Genomic DNA, 25,716 nt, shown 5'->3' with positions numbered 1-25,716 from the left:
GCAGTCGGGGCAGCGGGATGGTTGCATCAACCAAAACTGGTTTTATTTTTTTTTCATCTATTCCATGCTTAAACCTTCCAGCAGTGAACTTGAAAGAAATGGAAGAAATGTGTCCATGCTGGTACTTACCAGCAGGCGCTTTTAGAAGAGTAAAGGAGCAGAGACTTTTTCCTCCTTCCAGAACTGCAGCATCCAGCATGTCCTTAATGCAGAGCTGGATCAGTGATGTGAGCAGGGGCCAGAACACCACACCCCCCACATCCTTACGGAGGAGGGCTCTTTGTTTGCTGTCCCTCTCTTATACCCACGTGCCCACAAGGTAGCGGTGACAGCACTGAGCAGCTCCGAGGTGTCCTGCAGGCCATGGGAGATAGCTTAGCCCCGTTTCCTGGAGGGTTAAGTTCCCTCCAGGTTGATGCAGGACGACACTGTGCAAAAGAGCAGTCCCTGTAGAGATGGTAAACGAGCTGGAATTCTCTACTGTAGCTTGCTTTGTGTTCCTTTGTGCTGTCCCTACCTTAAAGCTCTGGAGGGAGGGAAGTCTTTGTGTTCTGGTACTTAGGGAGCACCGACTGCAGCCTCCGGGGCTGACCCCCTCACACAGTGTAATTTTAGAACTCGGGTAACTTCGTTAAACTGCTTCTAATTTTTTCTTTTCTGTTTTCTCCTCTGTTCCTGACGCAAGGAATTGTGGAAACGTGTTCTGCTCCAGTTGCTGTAACCAGAAGGTGCCAGTTCCTAGTCAACAGCTCTTCGAACCCAGCAGAGTCTGCAAATCGTGCTACAGCAGCTTGCACCCAAGCAGTTCCAGCCTTGATCTCGAACTGGATAAACCCATCACTGCCACGTCTAATTAAAGTTCCAGCCTAGAAGCAGCGGGAAGCAGCCGCGTCGACTCTTCCCCGCACGGACATGCACATTCTCGGTGGGCTGAGGCTGGGAGGAGGAGGAGGGAGCCGTGCACTTTGGAGGCTGGGGCGTGGAACACTGCTCGGCGGGACAGACCTCGAGGACGTACCGCTGGATTGTGGGAATCTCCTTTTCCAGCTATTCCCCCTTTCCTTTCTGTCCTATTTGTGTGTATGTGTGTGCGTGTACGCGCCTGTGTGTGTGTATATATATATAATAATATATATATGTTTGCTTGTTTGCTGGAAGATTGTGGAAGTGGGAAGGGGGCTGGCACCGGAACCAGATTTCCCTCGTGTATTTAACTGCCCCACTGCTGAACTGTGTTGCAGACAGACGATTTTATGGAGGAAAGGAGAAGAGGGGAACCAGCCCAGCCAGTGTGCAAAGTGAATACCTGTAGCGTCAGTGCTAGTGCTTTCAATCACTCCTGTTAACTTCCAAACAAGAAACTGCTGTTTGGGAACTCATTGCTGCTAGAAGAAATGGGAATCTCTTTCCCAAGAGAGCACTCTCCCTCTCTGTTCTTAGAGTGGGCTTAGTTATCCTCACTGCGTGAAGGGGGGATCAGTCACAGATTTCCACGCTCCGCGGCTCTGTGCTCACACACACAATCAACAGGTTTTATCGCCGCCAGCCCTCTGGCTGTGGCTCTGAGGGAAAACACCCGGACAACGGTGGCTATGGAAAGTGCGCGCGAGTTTGAGAGAGGTGAGAAGGGGATTGACCAGGCTGCCGAGCCGAGATTGGTTTTACACTGGCGCCTCTGTCTGAAGGTCTGTAAATGCAATTCGTTATTTAAACCCAGTGGGAAAGTAGAAGACCTTCGACTTCTATCCTTGTCCCAGCTGTAGGTTGGTTTACTCAACGCAAAGCGACTTCTGGAGCAGTGCACTTGTCATGGTTCATACAAACAGTCTGTCATGCTGTTGGTTAGACCCGCACTTTAACGAGACTATCCACAACAACGAAAGAACAACTGTGATCTGCTGGTATTTTCGCTGAGCTCAGTCCAGGAGTGCAGTGGTGCTTGTCATATTCCTGGGATGTCTCCTCCTTTTTCAGTCTGTATCCAATATACTCCAGATAGGAAAAAAACCTGCCTGAGGATTATATAAAGACCTAAAACACATCATGGATTCCCCTTCTTCCTTCTGTCCCAATCTGAGTCGCTTTTAAAGTCACCTCATTAAAGTGTGAATCTCTTGAATATATGTTTTTAAATGAGTGTTAGGTACTCGGCCCCTTTTCCCTTTCGATAGAGCCTGCTTAGTGCAGTTTGGCAAGGAAGAAACGCGTACGGTAATATCCTGCTTCACAACGCATTGCCTAGACCAAGGTAGGACTTCTCTTGTGGTATTCTCAAGAACACACACATCCTGCTGGAGTATTTGAGGGTTTTAAATATAAAAGGTCAAAAAAAAAATAAAAATCTAACAAGTCTCGGGAGAGGAGCGCATCCCTTCCCTGCAATGTCACAATCACGTAGTCCAAAGTGAGGATCACACAGAGAAAACCATCTGGGAGTATTTATTAGATCTGATGGGGAAGAAATGACAAGGTATGTTGTGTTTGGCGTTGGAACTTCCCACACTCTTTGCCAGGATGGTTAACGCTGCCGCAGTTTGAGCTGAAGACTCACAAGACAATGAATGTCTCGGAGGCTTAGCACAGCCGCCCGTGTCCTTACGGGAAGGGGGTCTGGTAACAGAGCATCTCCCCGGTGCACATTTCTAAATGGTTTGCAAACCATCGGGTGGGAAAAGCAAAAAAAAACCGGGCTCTCCGGTTGAGTTGTGTCTCTAAGAACTTGCTCCTGAAGCAGTGCAGTAAATCTGGAAGAGGACTCTAGGCATTGCTGTGTGGTGTAAAACAGAGGGAGCTGGAGCGGGGTAACACGCAGCTCCCGTCTCTGGCTTGTCCTCGGAGGTGGGCGCTGAGAGGTGTGACCTGGGGGACATGGTGTAGTTCTGCACACTAACATTGTGTGGTTTTTGTGGTGCAAATAGACAGTCAAAAATAAGTCTAAGATTCTGCAGTTCATAATGACAGGTGCCAAGAGGTTATGATACGGGTTTTTGGGGTCTGTGATGTACAGTGTGAATAAATGCTTGCAGCTCTTAGTCTTTTTTTGATCGATGAAGCACTTTTTTATTAATATTAGTTTTCTTTGTATGTAAAGGAGGAACCAGTATCTCTCCATAGCTGTATATATAACCCTTCTCTCCTAAAGAGAGTAAAGTGCTCCTATATTTTTCATTTTTGTCAAAGCGAGAAGTAAATACTTTAGAATTGTTAAATATATAAATAAAAGTGAATAAAGTTTAGAATTTTGCATGGGAGCATTTGCTAACACACTTTCTAGTTTTTTATTTTTCTTTCCTGTCCTTCATAGGAGATACATTTGAGGTTCAGCAGAAACACCAAGGCCTTTGAAAAAGGAGGCTGCAGCAGCCACCCCTGGCTTTCATTTCCCTTGTCTCTTTGCAAGGAACAACGAACTGTTGCTCCTAAGCTTAGAAGAAAATTTACCCAGCTTGGTTTTCCTGGTGCACCAGGAGTCCCAGGGAGGGGGGAGAGGTCACCACCCAGATGTACCGTCAGGTGCTCCCTGTACAACCCGCACGGTTTTCTCAGAGGCTGAAGAGCTGTGTAAGAGTTCTGCCCCTTGGTTCCTCGTTTTTCTTCTTCCCCTTCTCAGACCATCGCATTTCAGAGCGTGATCCAGCAATGCCAGCCCAAATGTAGGAGTGGCCCAGGTCACCAGGGAGCTCACCCTGCTTTCAGCGGCATTTGGCAGAGGAACCTTTTCCCTTTTCCCTTTTCCCTTTTCCCTTTTCCCTTTTCCCTTTTCCCTTTTCCCTTTTCCCTTTTCCCTTTTCCCTTTTCCCTTTTCCCTTTTCCCTTTTCCCTTTTCCCTTTTCCCTTTTCCCTTTTCCCTTTTCCCTTTTCCCTTTTCCCTGCTGGCTGGCAGCGCTGTAGCTCTTGGGGAACAAACCAAACCCACTCAGGTTTAACATCTCTTCATCTTTTCCCAGAAGGTGAAAAACCCAACTGCTGCACGTCCTGTAAAAGTCTCTTGCACAAAGGTTCTTGTTCTCCTAGGGCTGTTTGGCTGTTTCAGCAGCGTGGCTGCAGGCACTTCCATCACATGAGCTCATCCTCATCGCTTCTTACATATTTTAAGTCGAGGGAGAGGATTTGTCCTGAATTCTCAGGAAGGCTGAAGAGCTTCTTGAGCAATTGCGAGCTATTTTGGGGCAGGTCTGTTCTAGTCACAAGATGTTGTGCACAATTTCTTTATAATCTGAAGGTATTTATTTAATCAAATAAAACTGCAGGTTCTGGGCAGAGCTGTGAGCACAGCTGGTGGTAGTATTTTCAGCTTCAAGAAGTAGAAGAAAAAAAAGGTATAGAGAATGTTTTGCATTATTCAGAACATGCAAAGGAACAGCGGGTTTTCAATTACACACCAGCATTTGATTTCATATAGCTCCTTTCACACTTGAGTTCCCTCTGAGTGCTTTTTCAGTGACCCATTCCTCTAGCTCAGTGGCTGCAGGCTGTGTGTGTGCCACTGCTCAGCCCTGGGCACGGCGCTTCTCGGATGTCCCCATTAAAGAAACGTGGAGCAAACCCCGTGAGTCCTGCGCGGGAGTCAGAGGACCTTTACCTTCCCTGTAGCGGAGCCAGCAGCATCACCTGGCAGCTCTGCGAGGGGAGCACCCAAGCGGCGTTTCCAGTGATCGATTCTTCCTAACGAGCATCCTTTCCTCTTTGCTTTTCTTCCAGCTCTGAAACAGCCCAAAGGGAGGGCAGAGCGGCTGTCACAGCGCACGGCTTCGGTGCTGGCTGCCCTGCTGTGGTTTTCTTAAAACAACCTCCTCCTGCACAGGCCCTGCGAGCAGCTTATATCTGCTGGGGGTGAGGGAAAAAACGATCCCTTTGAACGCCCCCCGGCCACAGGCAGGACGGCAGCGAGCCCAGCAGCAAGAGGGGGTGGGCAGCAGCGATGCTGCAGGCTGGGCACAGCTTCATCGTGGAGCACAGGGGGTGAAAAGCCGAAAGCTCTTCCTCCAGGGGTGAAGGGGAAGAGGCTGTGGAGAAGCAGGAGGGGCTGCCGGGGTGGGATGGGGTCCAGGCCAGGAGAAGGTTTGGAGCTGAGGCTGCGAAGGGAACAGCTGCCTGCAGGAGCACTGAGCTGATGCCACGGAGCAGATACGGGGTGTCCGGATCTTTGTGGTTCTGTAACTGTCCCTCCAGTAGGTCCTGAGTTATTCAGCACAAGGAATTGAGGAAACGGGGTCCAGAGGCGGTTACGAGGCGGCGTCGAGCTGGGCCGTGCTGGAAGGAGACGCAGAGACGTGGCTCAGATGCTGCCGAGGGGAGGTCGGTGCTCTGGGCTCGCTCACACGCAGGGGCCCCATCAGGTTTGACAGCAGCTTCAGAGCTGCCCTCAGCCAGGTGCCGTGGCTTGGCAGCGCCTGGGAATTGCAAGAGAATTACACGGGGTTACCTGTTGTGCTTAGAAAGCAAAAACAGCCATTTTGGCTCTGAGCTGAACAAGGAATGGGAGCAAACGCAGCTCCTGCTCGTGCAGCGCCCGCAGACGGGTGAGGAGCTGCGAGGAGCCGCGGTTGCTCCTGCTGCTGGGTTTTGCTCTGAAGGACACACGGGCGATGCTCCCACCCTGTACCCTCACAGCCAGACGGACTGCTGAGGCCAGGGCGTGTGAAATTTCTGGTTTGCAATATTTTTAATGATTTTTATTATTATTCCAATTCAACTTGGTTCTTTGTTAAGCAGGGAATCCACCAGCAGAAACAGAGATGGAGCCTTTAAACAGAGCCCCCTCTGTGCAAACCTTCATCTCTCTTGCTGACCCCACACCATAAGGAAATGCCATTTTTTGGGCAGAGGGATAACAGGTTCCTGTCTCTTCACTTTACACTCATAACACAGGCATTGGAGCTCAGATTGTTGCATTTCGGGATCGAAGGCTGCCGTACTCTTCAACTTTCAAAATTTTTTAAATGCTGCTAAAGTTTTATCTTACTATTTAACAAACGTTTTTTAAACTGATTTCCCATAGTTGCTATGAAATGATTTTTACCTTGCAGTGGCACCAGGTGATGCATTTGATTGTAATTTATTTTTTTTTGGTGGAATTTGTATTAAAATGGCATCTGAAGTCTTGATTAATAACTTCAAGAACATTAAATGTTTTAAAACAGGCACGCCCATGAGCACAGAGAGCTGTTCAGCAGCAGCACAAAGTGTTAGACCCTAGTGCTTATTTGTTTGTAACAGCATTTATTCTGCTGTAGCCTCAGAGTGAATATTTAGATCTTAATAAATTTGTCATTTCCTACACGGTGGCAATTTTACCGTCCCTTGTGTTTTCTGTGTTGGCGCACTTGCAGGGCTCCCACTTCGTGGGGTTTATTTTTAGGCAAATTATAGCTCACGCATTAGGAAAAAGTAACTTCCAGCGTTCAAATAAATACCTGAAATCCACCTGAGGTTTTCCCAGCCCAAGCGTTATTTATTCACCTGGCTGCACACAAAGCAGACGCGGAGGAGCGATGTAGGGAGAAGCCCTTTGGTGCTGGCCTGGCTGTCACCTGTGTGACTCGACGGAAGCTCCCGTGGCTCAGAGCTGTGCTCAGCCCCGCATGAGGACACACAGAGCCCCCAGGAGCTCCTTCCTCATCCCCCACAGCCCTCTGCTTCCCGTCACTGCTCTGCCCGTGCTCCTCCTCCCCAGGGGTGGCCTCAGGTCCTCTGCATCTCCAGGCTTTGGCCTCTGTAAAATGTTGGTAACTCGTGCTCTGCAACCAGCTCCCTTCTCTCTTCCCACTCGATCCCCTGGCTGCTGGTGGCACTTTGCAGCTACATATTCCCATTGTCTTCGCTCTATTGTTTCTCATGTTATTATCAACTTTCTGATTAAACTTTTAGTCATCGGGCTAATACCACACAGGCAGACTGACGTGCTGCGTGTGAAGAGAAGCATGCAGTCGATACAGCCAGATGTTTGCTTTGGTGGAGCAGTACTGGATTTCAGTCTAAAACTTACGTCAGAATTTATGTCAGTAAATTGCAGCATCATTATGACATACACATAGGAAATGAATAAGAGGTCAAAAGTGTTTTTTTTTCTTTAATTTTGGTACCAACTTGTGCACTGTTGATACAATCTAAGTGATGTAATTGAGATGATCTCCTCCCCAGGATGTTTGTAGAGCGGTTTTGCACAGCAGCGTTGGTGTTGATGCTGACCGCTTATGAAGCTGCAAACACCAAATTGCTGTGTTTGAAATGCAAAAGAGCGAGAACGTCTTTCTTGGCCATCGTGGCTGACAGTGGAGCTCAGTTAGCAGGGATGAGGTGCCCAACGTTACACGTGAAGGTAAAGCCTCTACATCAGGTTATTTTAAAGTAAAGCAAAGCTTGTTTGGGACAAAGTACAATGTAAAAGGAAAAAGTCAAAGCACAAGCTGGACTAATCAATGACCAGCTCAATTAACAATAGCCTTAGCGAGGTGAGATTAGGAAAATGGAAACAACTTCTCATTGAAGTTGTTTGTATGATGGGAGATGCCATCTGCTGCGCATGCAGCCACTTCTGCACCACCAAGGTGGGCAGCAGAGGCTGCCCTGGCAGAAACACCATCGCTGGCAGGTGCCGGGGTAGAAGAGCATGTGCAGTATTGGAAAGCAAGGTGGTGAACAAGAAAAAATGGTGTCTTTCTGTATTTAATCAGCTTAAATATTTTTCACTTTGATTTCGGTTGCTTGTCTTTAAAAAGAATGCCTGTTTGTACTTGAAGAGCTGCTGCTTCAAGGCCTTATCCACATTTGATAATGATTTGATTTGATTACTCTGTATTTGTCTAAAACACAGAACATTTCAGCATCTCCAACTGAATTTCACTGGTTGTGTCTGCATTAGCAAGTAATTCAGTGCAAAAGCAGGGGAATTCAGCCTGGAGCAGTGGGTGCAGTTGTGGGTTTAGTTCAGAAGGATTTGGTCTGGCCCCGGGGCAGAATATCCTCACCATACCTGTAATTTGTGGCTGTCTGAGGTGTCTGCTTTGGGATCGCAGCCAAGCGGCTGTTTCAGCTGGGGGTTGGAGTGTGCTCAGTGCCAGAGCAGAGCTTTCAACTTCCTTCCTTCCCAAAGGAATAGAGTTTGCGGGCAGTAAAACAACTTGGCAAACCCAGCCAAAGTGCAGCAAGGGGGGGCACTACAGGAGTTTATTTCAAAGCTGCACCCCTGCACCAAACACTCAGGTGTAGACCCAGCCGCTGCCACCCTGAAGATGGGAGTTTCTGTATCCAGCAGCTCACCACGGCCATTTCAGCCTGCCCCGAATGCCACTGCCATCCTGCACTTTGCATTGGCAAGGCTGGCACAACTTTCCAGTTACCTGTGCCAAGTCACAGCCTGCTGGTGCTGGGGGGGCTGCCGTACACCAGGGAGCTGTCCATGAGCGATTCCTCAGCCTCGTAGCTGCTGTTCTTGAACTCCGTGGCCACAGGGCACAGTTCCTGGTTGCACCACCTGAACAGAGAATGCAAGCAGTTACCTGAGACCTGGAAAACAGACAGTGCTGCTCTCAGCTCGAGGTCTGCCCGGTTTGGATCCTTCCCATCGCTGTAGCACAGAGATAGCCCATGGCAGGGAAAAAAAGCAATGCTGCTGGTAACCAGGCAGCATGCTGTTTGTCTCCATCCAGGGGATGGAGTTAGGATCTCACCACGGCAGAGCAACACCTGCTGCATCGCACAAGAAATGATCTGGAATGGTTTGGGATAGGGCAGCTCTTCACTTACCTTCGAGCAGCAGAGATATCTGCAGCGGAAGCGTCAGGCCGAGATGCGTGTTCAATTAAAAGAGCTCCTGTGGAAAAATGTGAGATGTAAGTAATCCTGGGCTCCACCTGAACCAGAAAAGGCTCGTGGAAAGAGGGGGGTGGTTACTGCTCAACAGCGCTTGTCAGGCTGAGCTGCCTCCATCTGAAAGGCAGGGACCAAGCTTTCTTTAAAACAACACTCTTCACCTCTGAGTGTGTAAAGCCACAACACTCTAGGACTGATCCCTGGCCCTCTCCTGGTCTGAAATCCATCATTTCTGTCTCTCCCACTACCTGCATAGATCCTTGCTAGGGAGTAAGAGAAGTCTCTTGCAGCCAACTCCATGGTCACTGCATCCTTCGAACCAGCTCCTTGGATGAACTGGGTGAGACGGCTGATGGCAGCCTGCATTTGCTTCACCGCGGGTTCCAGTTCTGCAGTGCTCGAAGCCAGCTCAATTTTTTTCTACAAAGAAAACAATCACAGGAAAAATTACGGCATATTTACCTTCTGCAAGGAAATGAAGCTGGTGGAACCCCGAGCACACCCAGCAGGATATTAACAGAAGGCTTACATTGAGGTGGCTGCAGCTCATGCTGCCATAGGTGGAGTGGCCAGAGCCCTGCTCAGCAGGAAAGGGGACGCTGCCAAAAGGAAACTCAGAGCCTTGCCCCGAAAATGGTGAGTTCCTGTGAGCCAGGCCCAGCTGTGCTGGCCTTCCAGCTGCACGTGGGGACCAGCTGACATCCCCACTTCCCTCTAATTGCACACCTGTGTCAGGTTATTAATGTGCGGGCTATTATCAGGTGGGTATTATCAGGTTAATTATGTGTGAACTCCCCTCTTTTTATATTCTCACTCCCACTAAGATGCTAGAGCTGTGTTCAGATAGGAAAGCTCAGATTAAAAGCAGCTTTTCCCTGTCTGTGAACCAGTCTGGCTCCCTTCTGGTGGCTGGGCTAAGCTGCTGTTTCTCCAGCATCCCATGTACCTTGTGAGCACAAGTGAGTGTCTGCCAAGAGAATCTAAAATAGTCCTTCTTTCACAACACAGCATGCCCGTGGCTGCCTGGATGTGTCCTGCAGAGGCTAGTCCTAAACCTGTGATTCCCATATAGCAGTGCTCAGCCCTCATGAGCCCAAAAAAGAGCGTGCCTTGTGCGTGGGGCTGCCAGCCTTGGGTGAAAACTCAATCTCGCTGAAGCCACGCAGGCTGGAAAGCAGCCAGCTCGCACCCACAAACCTCTGGTCCCTGCATCTCTCAGGGCCACGAGTGTTTGGTGGGGCAGGCACCCACCTGTGGGCAGCACTGGCTTTGGCTGTGCTGCGCTGGCACCTCCACAACGCTCAGATCTCGCTGCAGGAAGGCTGAAGGTTTACCTGGAACAGGGCTGCGTGCGTATTTAAGGAGCAGGTGGTAGGGGGTGCTTTTTGTTCATCTCTTTTGGAGGCTGTTTATGAGCTAAAGCCTGTCAGGAGCTGCAGCACAGAACTGATTTCTGATTTTTTAGTGCTGAAGTGAACGTGCAGCTCCCCTTGCTCGTACAGCTTATTTGCACCGTAGGACTCTGCCCACACGAGCTGAACCCAGCTTTGCTTTCTGTAACACGGCTGTGTGTGACAGCTTCTACCCAGCCATTGCCCTGTATTTTCTGACTATTAATACAAGGAAAACACAATCCTCAATGGTTGCTATTCTGTGCTCCAGGCAAAGCGGCACACAAATATTCACAGCATATGCTGGACGAATACGAAAACATCATCAGTAAAGCGGTTGGGTCTGGTGCCAAGATAAAGTCCAAAGAACCCTCCAAACCCACAGAATGCTAATAAGATGTTTTAAAAGCAGCTCGGAGCTTGTTGCCAGCAAGGATCAAAGACCCCAAAGGCATAAACAGATTCCCAGCAGCTTGGGTGGAAGCCAGCATCACACAGGCAAAGCACAGCAACCACATACGTGCCTCCACCAGCCGCCGCGTGCTGGGGTGTACAAACAGCTACATCCTACACGGCCTTGGTTTGTAAGGCTTAAAGACCTGGCAGTGTAGACCAGGAATATAAAGCATCGTTTCAACCTTAGAAGAAAATAATAATAATAATAATTGCATTGTCTTTGCTCTCCAATAATTTACACTTCTTTTTTTTTCAGATCACTCTTTTTTTCTCCTAACCAAAAGCACTGAATCTTCTGAAAGACTGTGCTGGGTTTTTGCACATCCTCCACTGCCTTGGAGAGTGAGAGACTACATAGAGAGCTGCTTCAGGGATGATGTCTGAGGCAGAAGCAAATTCTGGTTTGCTTTCCTGAGGGTTGATCTGCTCCAGCACCTGTAGGGCATAGCTGAGGGGAGGCACGGGCACGCAGCCCCCATGTGCCATTTGTATGGTTCTTTCCTGACTGCAGTCAGCAGAGAGAAAGAGCTTCAGAGTGCCAGTATGTCTGGTTCCTTCAGGTTATCACTGAGGAATGTTTAAGCTGCCACTCGTTTCTTTGCTCTCACTACCAAGCAAGATCGTCAGAGCAGTTTTTACTTGAAGAATAATCACCAATACTTAAAAACACAGCAACAGGGAGAACATCCAAAACGGGGCTAGAAGCACAAGTCTCATGTTATTGTTTTGAGCAAATAATGTAGTCTCGCTTTAATAACCTACATTTATTTCCTGCTGTGCTAAAATTGTGGTTATGGTCTGAAAAGGACCTAAAAACACTACCACGTGACTCGGATTGCATGTCCGATTTACAGATAGTTTCAGCCCCATGCAGTCATTGCTGATGCAGCAGGCAGTTAATTCTGAGCTCTGCAAGATGCCCGCAGGACTGGCAATTCAGAAGGAACTGTGATGTGACCAAATTTAATCTAAAATTATTAAAATGCAATAATCAAAGAATTCCCCAGTGCTATTTTAGCATCACTTTTCAAGCTGTAATAGGATTCGAGAGTACAGGCAATGCTCTGGCTCAAAATTCCAGCTAATAAAATCTTATTATAACATAAAATGACTCCCCCCGTGCAGTATCCACCTGAAACTCCCTGAGACTTTGCAGACCTCTGGACAGGGTGGTTTGTAACGAGCTTACCCTAAAAATTCAGATTCTCATAATTACGCTGTGCAAAAATGAGAAAGGTCTCTGTTCTTCCCTTTTCCTATAGGTAATTATAACACTGGATTCCTTCAGAGAACAAAGAACTATGCTGTACTAAGTACTAATGCCACTTTCTCCAAAGAAGCCTGTCACTGGGCACAAATTCTGCAAACTGAGAACCTTGAGGGGACAAACATAAAGTGAATTGTACTAAGTTTTGTGTGCATCAATAAAAAGAAAATGGATTGGAACAGTAAAAATCCCTTTATGAAGGGCTAAATGATTTCCTCACTAGATGGGCATGGGAAGGATGTTTCAAAACAAGCCAGACTCCCAGAGACCAAAAGAATTTGGACACCTGGAGCTCAAAACGAGGTTGTTTATCACCTGAGAACGACATCCTGATTCTGGTGTAGAAGCTCAGCATGGTCCTGCCTGATGCTACAGAGGCACCATGCAGAAATACCTCCCAGCTGGTGCCTCCAGTGCCTGGCTGCTGAAGGTTTCTGATGTGCCCAGGTTACGTTTGCCACATATGATCTGCTACATCCAGAACCAGGTCACAGCTCTCTGAGCCCCAGCCACTTCCAGTCACTCTGTTCCCACACTCCGTGGACATGGAGGCAGCCCAAGGGTGACATGAACAGAAAATGCAGTGGCATTAATGGCATTTGAGGAACCTTAGTCAGTGCTCACTCCTCCACCACACAGTCTCTTAGCGTGATTTGTTGGAGCACCAGAGCAATGATGAGCTTGCTAATTAATAAATCTCAATACTTGGTGTTACTGCTGTGCAATTACTTGCTCTGAATCGTGTTGCTGAGTTCTTTAGTGCTTCTCTGGTTATCCAGTTAAGGACCCTCTTAGCTGCACCAGGAAGGTGCTTGTAGGACTGCAGTATGGCACCTTTGTGGGGAATTGGTTTAAATTAGTAGAAGCATAAGCCTGAGGAAGCCGGCTTCTTTCCAAGTTATTTTTAGAGCCTACCACCCCCTCCTTTCCTTCTCTACTCCATTACCCTCAGTGTCAGATTTAGCTGCTTTTTACCAACAGCTGGACCAGTTGGCTTTTTAATTAGTGGGTACGCTCATTAGTCCTGCTTATGAGCAGATTTGGCTTTCATGTTTGGTAGTCAAATTGCTTGAGGTATTTTTCCTTTAACGGAAGTTGCACGAGAGGATGGTAAGAGGACATCTCTGGAGGTCAGAGAGGTGGGCTGTGCAGACAGAATACAGCTAAACTGTGGGTGTGAAATGTAACACAAGTTACCAACTGCAGCCACTGGTCAGAAGGGGTCAGGCTCTTGTTAGTGTGTTTTTGAAGGACCTGATGGATGGATAGGATAGGATAGGATAGGATAGGATAGGATAGGATAGGATAGGATAGGATAGGATAGGATAGGATAGGATAATCTGCTGGATACACCAGAGACCACAGTAAGAGTTTTTTATTTGTTTTGTAAAATCTACTTATTAAAAAAAAATAAAATCACTCTCTCTATATAATGAAAATATCCAATATATATATTATGTTTTCCTTCGTGTACCTGTTCCTATGTTCACTTCCCAGGGAAAGAAAGGAGACTGAAGTCTGGGCTTTCAGCACAATTGAGTTTGAGCAGTGGCAAGGCCACTATGTAGGTATCATCTCTGCTCTCTCTCTGCTTGTGCCATCACCTTCAAAGAGCAAATTGTCAATGCTGAAGGGAGTGAAGTGGCCCAGACCTCTCACTTCTCATGGGGAGAGTATGAGAAAGTGAAGGCTACATGGAGTGAAATCCAGCAGCTCATGATTCCCTCGCTGTATCTGCGCTCACACAGTTCTGAATTGCTCTGTCTCCATTAAAAATCTAATCCCTGAAGGAATACCCTCTGATATGGTGATCATGCCTTCCAGCCTCATTCCTGTGTCCCCTTATGGGATGTAACAAGCCAGATGATGTTCATTTACCTTCAGGAAATTCTGGGCTTCTTTGAACTCTCCATGACTGCCTGTTGTCTGGGAACCTTTAAAAGAACAGCCTGTAGGTAAAGGCAGAGAGCTGCAAATCTGAAGAGGCAGCAAAGGAATTCCTTTGGCTCTTTCCATCTTTTCAGTGGGAATAAGAATAGAAAGTCATGCTGCAGTAGGTAGGCCTAGTGAAAGTTTAATATTCAGTAGTCTTGTGGTGTTTTTGCAGTTTAAAAAACGAACAAAAAACCACAACACTACATTATTTTGATTCTATCACAGTAAAAATACATTTACATTGGTACCTGTCATGAAGAACACTGACAATGCAAAACTCTTTACTATAGAAATAAAATTACCTGCCTTTTTTTTTTCCCAGCACACAAGGATCCCAAAACAAACACTGCCTGCATTCTGCTTTTGTAAGTGCTATTTAAAGAGCAGAATTGTAAAACACCTTCTGAACGCTTGTCTAAAGCTTTGAATTTGGTCACATTCTCCACCAGTCTCAGCTAAGAGCACTGACACCAAATAAGACTCAGACAAATCAGGCTTACTGGTGCTTTTGACAAGGGCTCACCTGCACTGTGGAGAAGAACACAGCTATCACCTGTCCTCGGCTCTTGGTGAGGGATCTCAGGACATCAAGTGACAGGATATTTGTTGTTCCCTCCCATATAGACAGCACCTGGTGGCAGAAGAGACTGTGTAAGACCAAGAAGGAGCCTTTTGGAGCAACTGCAGTAAATCAGGGGGAACATGAGCCAATGAAGAGCTGGGGCAGCATTAAAGGATTGTCAGGGAAATCTCCAAAGATTTCTTGCCTCTCCACAAGTGGGAAGAAGCAGTGCTGATGAGAGCGAGGGGCCTGGCTGCATTACTGAACTAGGAAACGATCCCCAGCACCAGGAACAGATCATGTCCCCTCCCTGGTGGTGATGGGGCTCAGGCAGCTAGAAAGAACTGCAACACCTGCAGTGAGTCTGGGGAGGAGTGTGTTTTTCTTTGAGCGTGCCTTTAGGAGGAAACCACGAAGGACTATGCAGGGGACTAGGTGATACACAACCAGCTTTTTCTGCTGCTTTCTTACCAGAGTATCACGAACTATGACCGGCAAGCCTGTGTCCTCCATGTAACCTTGTCCTCCAAAACACTCCATTGCCTCAATAACAGTGGCAGAAGCCTGCAAAATGCAGAGTTGATATAATATAATACACACTGCACAAAGGGAAGGAGTGGCTGGAAACCTCCTGTATCACACAGCAGGTCCTGCTGGGAGGGGACTGACTGGATCCCACTGCCTTGCTGAAGCAGGTTGCTCATTCATAGAATCACAGAATGGTTTGGGTTGAAGGGACCTTAAAGATTACCCAATTCCATCCCCCTGCCATGGGCAGGAGCACCTCTCACTAGACCAGGTTGCTCATTACATGAAGGGAGGCACATCCCGGGGACTGAGGAGTGAGCAGCTCAGAGTGAGGACTTGCAGGAGCAGTCAGACCCAGGGAGAAGATCCAGGGAGAGTCTCACTGCAGTCCTCTCTAGGTATGAAAAGCCTCAGCAGCATTCCTCAGTGGTGTGCTTCACAGAGTGTTTGCTCTATCTGCTGTCACCAGCTGACTGATTGCGGCTTGCTTGCCAGGCAGCTGGCATGCTGAGTCCTTCCTGGGAGCTGAGGGATGAGTCCCCCACTTACAAAGTCCAGCCTCAGCATACAGCAGTAATTGCAGGGTAGCTATCAAGCTGCAGGCCCTGCAGATAGAGGTCGCTGCCTGTACCCCATGCCATTGCTGCCCTTCTCATTGGCTGTGTTAATTCTGCCTCTTTCCAGCTCCATGGCTACTGATGTGCCACCAGCCCCACTCCGGGCTAATCAAGCTGGTTGCTCCATACCTGCTTCCCAGTGTATAGCTTGGCGACGGGTACAAGCAGTCTCAAGAGAAGCTGGTCTTGCTCACTTGCCATGTTGGTTTCTGCAAGTCCAAGCAGCCGAGCGATCTCCATGAGCAGAAGAAAAGCCCCTCGTGTCTGCACCTGCATGTGGAGAAGCGGGGAGCTTCATTGGCATGGGTCTCGAACTGTGATTCCAGCCTGATTTGCTGAGGTGCCATGAGACTATCTGGAAGGGATGCACAGCGCTTGGGCCTGAGCAAAATGCAACTCCCCCCCCGTACAAAACCACAGCTTCAGAGACGAAGACCACAGATCAGCAAGGCATAAGGCATAAAATATTAGAAACAATCTGGAGCTGCCTCCCTTGTACACTGCAATCCACTATGAGAAAAGGGACGATGGCATTTAATTAAGCCTAATGGGAGCCTTATCAAAGCTCCTCTCAGGTATCCAGATCATAAATCCATTCTTTTCGGGGATAAAGGACATGAGGCTGCACATCTGATGGTCAGCCTCCGAGCACCAGATCTGCAAGGTCTTTGACAGATTTCTTGCTTCCCTGACAAGTTGCAATTTGGACGGCACTGAGCTATGAGCTTTGTAGCTGCTGTGTGTAATGATGTGCTCTGGGACTACATCAGCTCTTGCCTTTCTTTCAGAGGTAAGAGTTCTGGCCATGGACTGCCACAGGCTACGAGATGCTGGAGCTTTAAGTTATGCTTGATGCTTGTTGGGGTGAAACCACTTTCCCTCTTCCCCCACCCTGAAAGCGGACTTTTAAATGCTGGTTTAAATATTTGCATGAACCTAATGTAGCCCAAGGATAAGAATTTGTGTTACACCAGTTAAAAGAAGAAATAGTGCCTGGATGGATGAGAGGAGGAGAACTGTGTGCCTTCTTTTTGAAGTTTTGGTAGTGGGAGGAAGCCACCCATGTCCTCTGGGTTTAGTGGGCTGCTGTGGCTCAGTGTTGAGGCAAAGCTGAGACATTCTGCAGAGAGCTAAGGCTGTGAAATTCCTCTCAAAGCCCAGAGTCAGAGTGCCAATTCATACTGCTCTCTCTTTATTGTCTAACCATTATTTCTTTAGATGGTATTTACATCTAGATGCTGTATTCAAGCTCAGTGTCTTGTGCTGAGCACTGTGCAGGTATACCATGGAGACAAATTTGTCCCAGAACTGAAAGTTCATGGACCTCCCCCCAGGAATTCATCAAGCCCACTGAGAATAGCCGATCTCCTGCTGCAAGAGCTACCAGGAGAGTTGGATGAGCGTGCACCAGTCTTGGAAAACAGTCTGATAACTGCAGTTCAGGAGATTGTGGTGTCATGCTTGTGGTCTGGTGCAAACGACTAAATTTAGAGGCCATGACATAGTGGATGCATGCACGAACTTTAGCACTCCTGTCAGAATAGCTCCCAGGTAATTCTAATTTAGGATAACCTAAATGTGCCCATAAGCAGCTGAGGATCCCTGCCCTCTTTCCTGCCCAGCAGAATCAGCTCAGCTCCTGGAAGCCTTACCTCCATCCGGGCCATCGTCTGCATGTGCAGGGGATGGTCTTTGAGGAGCTTCCCGAAGACAACCCGCTTAAGGGCATACTCCCTGCTCAGACTGATCATCCTAGAGAGAACGCAGCCAGAGAAAGGAGTTAGACCAGCAGCCTTCCTTCTAAGCCTCCCCTTACGGCCATCCCCACTGGGTGAACCCTGCTGGGCTGCAGCACACCAGCCTAGGTCACCCAGAGGTGACCTAGCACCGCTGGCTCCCAGCCCTGTGCCATAAAAGCATGACGTGACAAGCGACTGCGATGCTAAGCACTGCAATCTCCCCTTATCCTGATGTGCTGCTCCTCCAGCTCTGGGAGCAGGGTCCAGGCTGCCTTCACCTTCTCATGGAAGCTACAGCACCAATGACGTTGTGGATCCGAGATATGTTCAGCATGTTGGAGATGGAGGCCACTCCACGACCTTCTGCAGAGATCTGAAACCACGGAGGAACAAAAGTCAATGTAAGCCTGTGGCACAGCCTCAAAGCTGAAGCACGTCTATCTTAGTGACACTTGTGTCAGCAAGCAGACAGCTACAGGACGTCCACGTCACCTCTCTCTGTTCTCCAGCACCAGAAAGATCTGCTCGTGTTAAAATACAGCTGCCTCGTTTTAACCAAGTCTGTGGCATGATTGGAGAGGTGCCTTTGGAGACTATCAGCACGATCAGTTCTGGTCACTGCCTGCTTGTTCCCACCTGCATGCCACACAGATCTGCCCCGCAGCTGGGCTAAGGCAACTGCATTAGGGAAATGACCAGCTTAGAATTACTTTTTTCCCCTTCTCCCCCAGGATTTTTCCTGGGCTCTGCTCCATACAGGGCCCTGTTGAGGAAGGGTTCTGTGGAACGGGCAGTCAGTTACAGACATGAATGAGAGGAAATTCTTCAGCTGTACACCCCCATGAGCAGTTTGCCATGCCACACCTGCCCAGCCCCAAAAGGAGATGGAAATGGTGCCCTACACACCAGCTCTGCTTCAGCTCCATCCAGCCACAGCTCTGCTGTTGCCATCTGCCGCGTGCCCAACTTGTCTTTCAGCCTTTGCACTCGGATATTGTTCAGCTTCTTGTCTTCATCTCGAACCTTCAGGAAGAACAGCGACAGGCCACTGGAACCCTGGGGCCATTAAAAAGACACACAAAGAGGACTGTGTCACAATGAAAAAAGGAAAGTAAAAAGTTCCCCTGCTCCTTCAGCACATTCCACCACACAACAGACCTGTTTTACATGTCCTTCAGCATCTGCTATCCTGGCCAGGGTTAATGTCACATCAGAATCAGCAGCTGATGTAAACCATTTAAAACCATACAGACGATACGTGCCATCTGGCTGCTTTCTGGCCACTGTTTCCGTGCCATTAGCTGCAAGAAAGGAACAGAAGATCGTGGCTTTATGGGAGCTTCTGTATCAATCGATGCTGATTTTCAGTTTAAGCAGCAGCTCTTTATAAGTCACCTCGTGCTATCCGGATGAAATATGGATTAGCTGCTAATCTCTTTCACTGACAGTGGATAAGAAATGCAGCCAGAGTTTAGTACTAGAAAGGAAATATGCCCTGTTTAGCTGCAAGCCTTTCCAGCAATTGCTCCAGGCTAAAATGGCAAGGGCAGCATTTTGTAAGCAGAGTGCGCTGTGGTTTGCAATCCAAAACCTCAATTTCTTTAGGAGCTACCATAGCCAAGAACAACAAAGGGTGCTAAGGAATCATGAATCCTTCAATGATGCTCATCTCTGTCGCTTTCCCTCCACAGCTGACTCTTTCACTTCTGCCACCAGGAAACCAGCTGCAGTTTCACCCCATGCAGGTGACTCCCTTTCCACACTTCCGTCTCTGCAATGGAGTTCTGAGGTTTCCTAGCCCATCATGCTATTCCTATCATTTGCCAAGGACCAAAGCTGAAGATCAGGAATGCTTCCTCAGTCCCAGCTGGGATGGGCCTGATTGCCTTACCCAAGGTTTAGATGACAGAGCTAGATGTCAGTGTGTTATCTGAGCAAGGATCAAATCTCTGATTACCTGCATGCCATGTGCTGTGTACATCAGTGGACAGAAGCTGGGCCTTTTGTTGGTAAAGAGCTGTGCAGATGATTGAGATGACTTCTGCTGAAGATTCATAAACCAGCCACCTGGCTCTGAAAGCTCCCCACACCCTTCACTTTCTCAGTTCTCACTAACAAGCCAGCTGCTGCTGCAGTTGCTTCCCACCTCAGTACACGTACCCACGTCAGAGCCTCCCCTGCGCTCGGTCATCCACTGGCCAGAGGTCCAGAACTTCTTGGGGTCACGGGATGTCAGATGGTCAAAAGCATTTTTCAGGGATGCAGGCATACCTAGTGACTGTTTTGGGAGAGAGAAAAGAAATGAAGAAGGTCACACCAAAGCAGATGAAATTAGAGAGTTGCCTTAATTAACGCTGTTGTGTCCTACAAGTATCCCCACAATGCTCAGAATGGATGGTACACAAGCAGGAGAGCGGGACACCAAACGTCCTGCACTGTGCTGCAGTGTATCTGAGGGTCCTGCCAACAGTCTGTGAAACCTCCTGGCTCCTACGAGGCTGCTGGAACACTGTGCGGGCAGAAGGTGCAGGCTTGTGTTACAAAGGGCAATGCTGAGCAGCCCTTCTGCCCCTCAGCTTCTGCAGCTGGACCCACAGCTTTCAAAACAGAGCAGTGCCAGGGGACAGGCATTCAGTCGTGTACACTGGATGTCACCAGCACCCAAAGAGCTGCAGGAAAAGGTAACTGCCTTGTGTTTTTTCTTTTTATTGAATTGGAATGCCCAGAGCTAGCTACACAAGGCCTAGCTTTTCTCTGCACCCTACATGACCAGTTACACAGTGCAAAGGGTCAGTAAAATGCAGAGCCAAGTCTGCAGATGGGGAAGCCTTGCAAGGTTGGTTAATTTACACCAGGTATGGATCTGGCCCAATATGTTTAACAGCTGCTTCACGGAGGGGACAGGAAAGCCAGGCCTTTTTGCCTTGGAGTTTAAAAAAAAAAAAAAAAAAAGTATGGAACAATAAGACACCTTTCCAACTGCCTGCAGTGCTACAGGTTTCATGTGCAGCAAAGGGCTCGCTGTGCACAGTGTTGTATGTAAATCTAAAAGTCAGTCTGGGTGCACAGACTTTGCAGAGAAAGGAGAAAGCCAGGCAGTGGGAGACAGAGCTGAGTCACAGAGCGAGGAAGGGCCGTGTCCAGAGGCAGATGGCAGATCAGCTCTCCTAGATCCTCGGCCAGTGCTCCTGCCTCTAGCCAGCGCTGCCAGGACGTGGGCTGTGTCCTCAGAGACCAGCTGAGCCCATACCTCAATGACTTTGGCTGCTCCATCAGTCATGGCCAGCGGACAGTTGAAACCTCCAGAGGTGGTTGAGAACAAGTACAGTTTGACAGCCTGGTGCACACGGCTAGGAAAGAAAGAGCGAAAACAGACAGGTTTTGTGGCAGTTCAGCAGCAGGAGGATAAAACATCTCGACTGGGAAGAGAGGGGGAAAAATACAGCCCAGATGGGTTAGCATCAGCCTGCTCATTTCTAGGAGGGCAGGAACTGTTTCAGAGAGGAAAACAGAAGTGGAGCAGAAGTTTCTCAGTCCCCGAGGGACTGCCAGCGTGGGGCTGGATGGAAAGCATCGCTTGCCATCTGGTGCACATTAAGGGTACTTTTTAAAAATAAGAAAATCTGGGTCTATCTCCAGAGACCAGAATACAATTAAATTGCAAGTACAATTCCAGACCCTTGGCTGTGTTACAACTACTGCATGTAAAGCTGGAGCAGCGCAGGGAAGTGCCAGGCCCCAGAATCAGGAAAGTGGCATCAAAGAATATTATGATCAACTGTAGGCCATTAGTTACAGCTTATCATTGCTGATGTGGAACATTACTGTGGACAGACACTGCTGTTCAGTACAGCAGTCGGTGTGCTTTTGTCCGTGCATCATCTGTTACCCATTATACAACAAGAAGTTCAGTCCCACCAGATGCTGAATACGCTCTGCTAAGAATAACCAGCAAGGCACCAAGTTGCTCCCATTCTCCCCCAGTTACCTCCAGTTGGAATATCTTCTCTCATAGGCCTCAGCAATCAGCCCCTCTTCTGCTGAAATCTCTTTCATCCTCTTCCAGGCCGAGCAGGTGATGATGTGATCCACCCGCTGTCCCCAGGCGTCGTACTGCCGAAACACCGGGGGATTCAACTCGCATTCCCATCCCAGAGGTTTGACCTCGGTGAGCAGACGGTTTCCAAACCTCTCCAGGTCCTGACTCACCTCCTCCAGTACCTGTGAAGCAACAAGAGCCTTTAGGCACTCGCCTGGAAGGAAAGGAGCCTCGGTCCTAATCAGAAAGTCAAAAGACTGGCCATATTGTTCTGGGTGCTAATGATCTCTTGCCACTTGGCTCATTGTACTCGGTAATGCAGCAGGACAGCTTGTCTCTTAGCTTCTGCTGGCACAGCTGTGCTCAGCTGTCACATTTTTTTCTCAAAATCATTTTTTCAAGTTACGTCTGGCAGCATCTCTGGATTTTACACAAGACAGAAGAGCTTTTGTATCAGGGCTGAGAATCACACAGATGCTTATGAACAAGGGGACTGGATGAGCTGATCTCCAGAGGTCCCTTCCAACCTCAGTAAATCACTCTGTGATTTACTGCTGGATGAGAGTGCTAGGGGAAAAGGTGCCAAAAACAGGAAGCCTTCATCTGTACAGGAAAACTTCTGCGGGGCTCAGTAGTTAACTCCTTACCAGGTCAGAAAAGGAGGGATAGCTCAATCCTTTGAGCTTCAGCCTCATGCACAGGGTGTGTCTAGATTCAAATTGTCACTCTCTAGCCAGCTTCTTTCACATCCCTAGGTAAGGATTCATCTGCCCTCGTTTCAGCCAGGCTTGGCTGACTTGGATAGAGTAGTCTGTCTGTAGTTAATGGAGAGAAACCAGCACCTGCAGAGAAGTGATTTGTTCCAAGCCTTAGATCCTTATTTTAAGGTGACAAAGATCTCCTGCAGGTGCTTGCTCCTCTTCACTTTCTGTGGCCGAAACTCAATGAACTTGCCTAGATGTAAATAGCCTGACTTACAGCTGATTAAAACCAGGCCAAGGAGACCCAGCCCCTAGCACTGTTGGACTCTGGTTAGCAAAAGTACGTCCAAGACTGTTATGGGGTGTCACAGGAGCACCTGATCAAGATTAACTTTGAATAGAGGAATATTTTTTGCTGTTCTCTGAAACCACGCAAGATGCTCATTTCCTCCTCAATACAGCGGTTGCAAAGGTGAATGCCATAGCTGCTCTGCCCAAATGGTGCAATTATAAAACACATTAATGTACTGCTGATGAAATACAAACCCTGCTTCCCCTCTGCATTGCCTTTTCATTAAACTCCTTCCCATATGATTGATTCTTTCATGGCTCTGCCTTTCAATGTGTGTAATGAGGATCCAGCACACGCTGTCCAGTCGGTGCTCTGGAAGTCTCCATCCTCAGACCAGGCAGTATTCTTTCAGGTGAACGCTGAAATACTCAGCCTCAGAAACCACAACACGAGCCAAAAGCCTGCATGAGCCCTGTCAAACTGGTAGAGCTTACGCGGCACTCCTGCTCTAGGTTCGGCTGGGGTGGGTATATGCCTCCAAGGCTTATCACATCGTAGCAACAACTTGAAAGCTGTTTTACAAGCACAACCTAAGTATCCAAGGTACACGGATTTCACTAATCCCTGAAGCACAGGAACCTTTGAACTCTTTAGCTGGCATTTTTTTTGTGGGCAGAAGAGTAGTAGTTTTCCAAACAGGTCTCTTAGTCAACACACTACAGTGAGCTCACTACAACAGTCTCTTTACCTCCATACCCACATTTTCTAAACAAAAACAAAAACAAAACAAACAAAAAAAAAACAGTGCCTAGTTGCGAGCTCTTGCCCTGACCACACTTATAAATCACTAAGCGAATGTGTTTATTTCCAAGGTAAGAGAACAAAATCAGAGGTCCTGCATTTGTGACTGCTGCATGTAACACACCGCAGCCGGGGCACTCCAAAACCACACAACAGGATACTGGGGAGGCAGCTGCAAACTGTGAGGTTCAAGGCTGATGCCACTAACTTGCAGCATCTGCTGGTGGTCTCACTCACCCTAACCACTGCTTTGATGTGCCAGGGATGGATATAGTGAAAACACACTACGAGTGCAAACATACGATGCTTTATATTACAGGACTTATTTACAGAGGGATCAAAGACCGATAGATATCTCCACCACTATGCTCAGAAAAAGAAGTGGATGCTTCCTTCTGTGTTTTCCAGAAACCACCTTCAAACAAAGAAACCCTTTGCTCCGTTCCAGGGAAATTTTTGTGTTCACTGCTGAACACAGGTGAATAGTACAACGGGAATCAATTCCACTGTGGTGTCTGCTTCAGCGCATCACCACAGAGCTGCAGCTGCTGCTGCTCCCCTGGACAGGAGGGCGTTTGTATGGAGAGCAGCCCCTCGGGCTGCAGACAAGCTGGTGCTGCTTCGGGCAGAGAGCAGAGACTGGGCTCTGCCTTTTAGCAGTGAGGCAACACTGCCCCGCTGGGACCACGAGCAGAAACGTAAGGTTGATTCTGACGATTTTCTGGTAGATTTTGCAGCCACTGCGTCTCTTTGGGGAACGAGTGGAGAGCAGCGCTGACCTTTTTCCTTCTTCAGAAGATCTGAATCGTGCTTCTTGCAAAGGTGCAGATTAGGAGCAAGATCTTCTTGGTTGCCCAAAGGTATTGTCCTTTCTCTCACCTTCTCTTTTAGCAAGGAGGCCACAGTGGTGCGTAGGGAGGCCTCATTCCTGTCTCCCACAATGGCCATGACAAAAGCAAGCTCCCAGCACTGCCATCACACTCTTACCACCCCAGGACTGCAAGGCCTCACAGACCTGGAGACCAGGAGCATCACTGACAGCCAGGATCTGCCTCCGTTACTCACACGGTGGCTTTACAGGTCCTGCTTCTGCTGGAACAACTCACAGCGAGAGGCCACGCTCAGCTCTGTGAGATCTGGTCCTTGACGAGTGAGAAGCAGTTGCAGTCCTGGGGGTGAGGGCAGAGAAGAGCCGATGCAACAAGCCCCCATCTTCCTGCAGGCCCGAAGCTCACAGAACAGAGACCCACAGCTTGGAGTCTTGCTCTGTACCCCTGCAGCTCTGCACAGAGCCGTCACTCTGAAAATCAACTCAGAAAAGCCAGTGACTGTTGCTGAGAACAAGCAAACCCCCAGGGGCCTTTCCATCCTCTTCTGCATTCAGCTGACAACAGCTGAATTCTTTTGGCAAGGAAGTTCCTCAAAAAAAACCTCTTCCTCTAGTGAGAGAGAAGTGGAAGAGCACAGCAGAATTTGGAAGCACCTCAGCTTTTCCCTTTCACTGATTTTTTTTATTCTTTTTTTTTAATGCTGGGTGACCGGCTAACAAATGCACACCCTGACAATCTAACAACACTCCGTGCAACACCCAAGCCAGTCACAGGAGTCCACTAGGCCCTTTCTATTTCCGTTTATGTCCTGGGAGTATTTTTCACCCCTGCACTGATTCACATAAAACAAGTTTTATAGAATGCTGGTAAATTCCCCTCAGTTAAACACACTGAAGGCGCAAAAGGGCTCCAAGAAATGTTCGATTCATAGTCTTAAGCAGTCACCTAGCCAGAACTGTCGTGTGTACACACACAGAAACACAAACATGCACATCAGACCTTGGGAGGAAGGTGTGCCTTCAGGTAACTTCGAAGCAAAGCATCTTCCAGATACTGGTTCCCAGTCTCGGGCCGCTCTTGGAAGAGGTTCTCGGTTTCTCTTCTCGCAACAGACATTTCCAGATCTTCTAATACTTGGTTCTGCTGCATGCTGACCTGTTGCCCCTGCTCTGCTGTTGTGTTGACTCCTCTACAGCTCCAGGCTTGGCACCTCTCCCAGCCGTGACGCAGAGAGAGACCCAACTGCCACGGCTTGCAGGTAGCGCTGGACCTCCACAAAGGCAAGCGACGGGCAAACATGCTTGTGCAAAACCTTCAGCGTGTCGCTCCGACAGCTGTCACCTTCAGACCCTTCCCAGGCTGCCACTAGCACCAGTCCTGTTTTGTTTTAACGTCGTTAAGTTATTCTTGTAAATCAGTTAGGTCTTTTCTCCTCCCTCGGGGAGGAGCTGTTTAGCAGCTGTTGTTGACTGAACTAGGGAAAAGGTCTTTGGAAAGGGATCAGAAAGCAGCCTGGAAAAACACAGGTACTCAGAAAACACTGCAGCCCCCCCTACCAGCTGGAGAAATCATCGTCACCAGCCCCAGTTTTTGATATTTTAAGAGTCAGGGGACCTATGCGAGGCTGCTCCCACCAGCATCCCCACTGAATTGCTTGGGATTATGAATTTGGAAATTGTAATCTGGTAGAGATCAGAAAGAAAAATTACATTTCCTTTTCTGAAGTGTGACAGAATGCCTGGAA

The 25,716-nt window shown here is 48.3% G+C and overlaps 2 protein-coding genes across 17 annotated transcripts in view; one reads left to right on the top strand and one right to left on the bottom strand.

Moving 5' to 3' along the window:
* MTMR3 (myotubularin related protein 3) overlaps nt 1-3,239 on the top strand; it is a 79,222-nt gene extending 75,983 nt beyond the window's left edge. For all 12 annotated transcript variants that reach the window (XM_082774285.1, XM_082774292.1, XM_082774284.1 and 9 more), the window contains one exon: nt 686-3,239. In XM_082774285.1, coding sequence (XP_082630411.1) covers nt 686-857 — 172 coding nt within the window. In that variant the 3' untranslated portion in view covers nt 858-3,239. The remainder of the gene's footprint in view (nt 1-685) is intronic.
* LOC309884870 (acyl-CoA dehydrogenase family member 11-like) lies at nt 2,424-25,387 on the bottom strand. Of its 5 annotated transcripts, none has more exons than XM_082774295.1 (15): nt 24,972-25,383; nt 21,298-21,530; nt 20,560-20,659; nt 19,470-19,587; nt 18,468-18,610; nt 18,216-18,365; nt 17,588-17,682; nt 17,223-17,322; nt 15,700-15,840; nt 14,897-14,989; nt 14,387-14,494; nt 9,063-9,234; nt 8,749-8,815; nt 8,343-8,476; nt 2,424-5,433 (listed from the first exon to the last, which is right to left on the bottom strand). In XM_082774295.1, the coding sequence occupies exons 1-14, from the start codon at nt 25,269-25,271 to the stop codon at nt 8,353-8,355; spliced, it is 1,944 nt and encodes a 647-aa protein (XP_082630421.1). In that variant the 5' UTR covers nt 25,272-25,383; the 3' UTR covers nt 2,424-5,433; nt 8,343-8,352. The 5 variants fall into 5 exon arrangements, with proteins under 5 accessions (XP_082630421.1, XP_082630420.1, XP_082630423.1 ...); XM_082774294.1 differs by having other exon boundaries at nt 2,424-5,393; nt 24,972-25,382; XM_082774297.1 differs by lacking the exon at nt 2,424-5,433 and adding an exon at nt 6,522-6,715.
* Nucleotides 25,388-25,716: the final 329 nt, after the last annotated feature.

The sequence above is a fragment of the Aythya marila genome, assembly GCF_965140915.1.
Source record: "Aythya marila genome assembly, chromosome: 17".
NCBI classification, from domain to species: domain Eukaryota; kingdom Metazoa; phylum Chordata; class Aves; order Anseriformes; family Anatidae; genus Aythya; species Aythya marila.
This window is presented reverse-complemented; position numbering and strand designations above follow the sequence as displayed.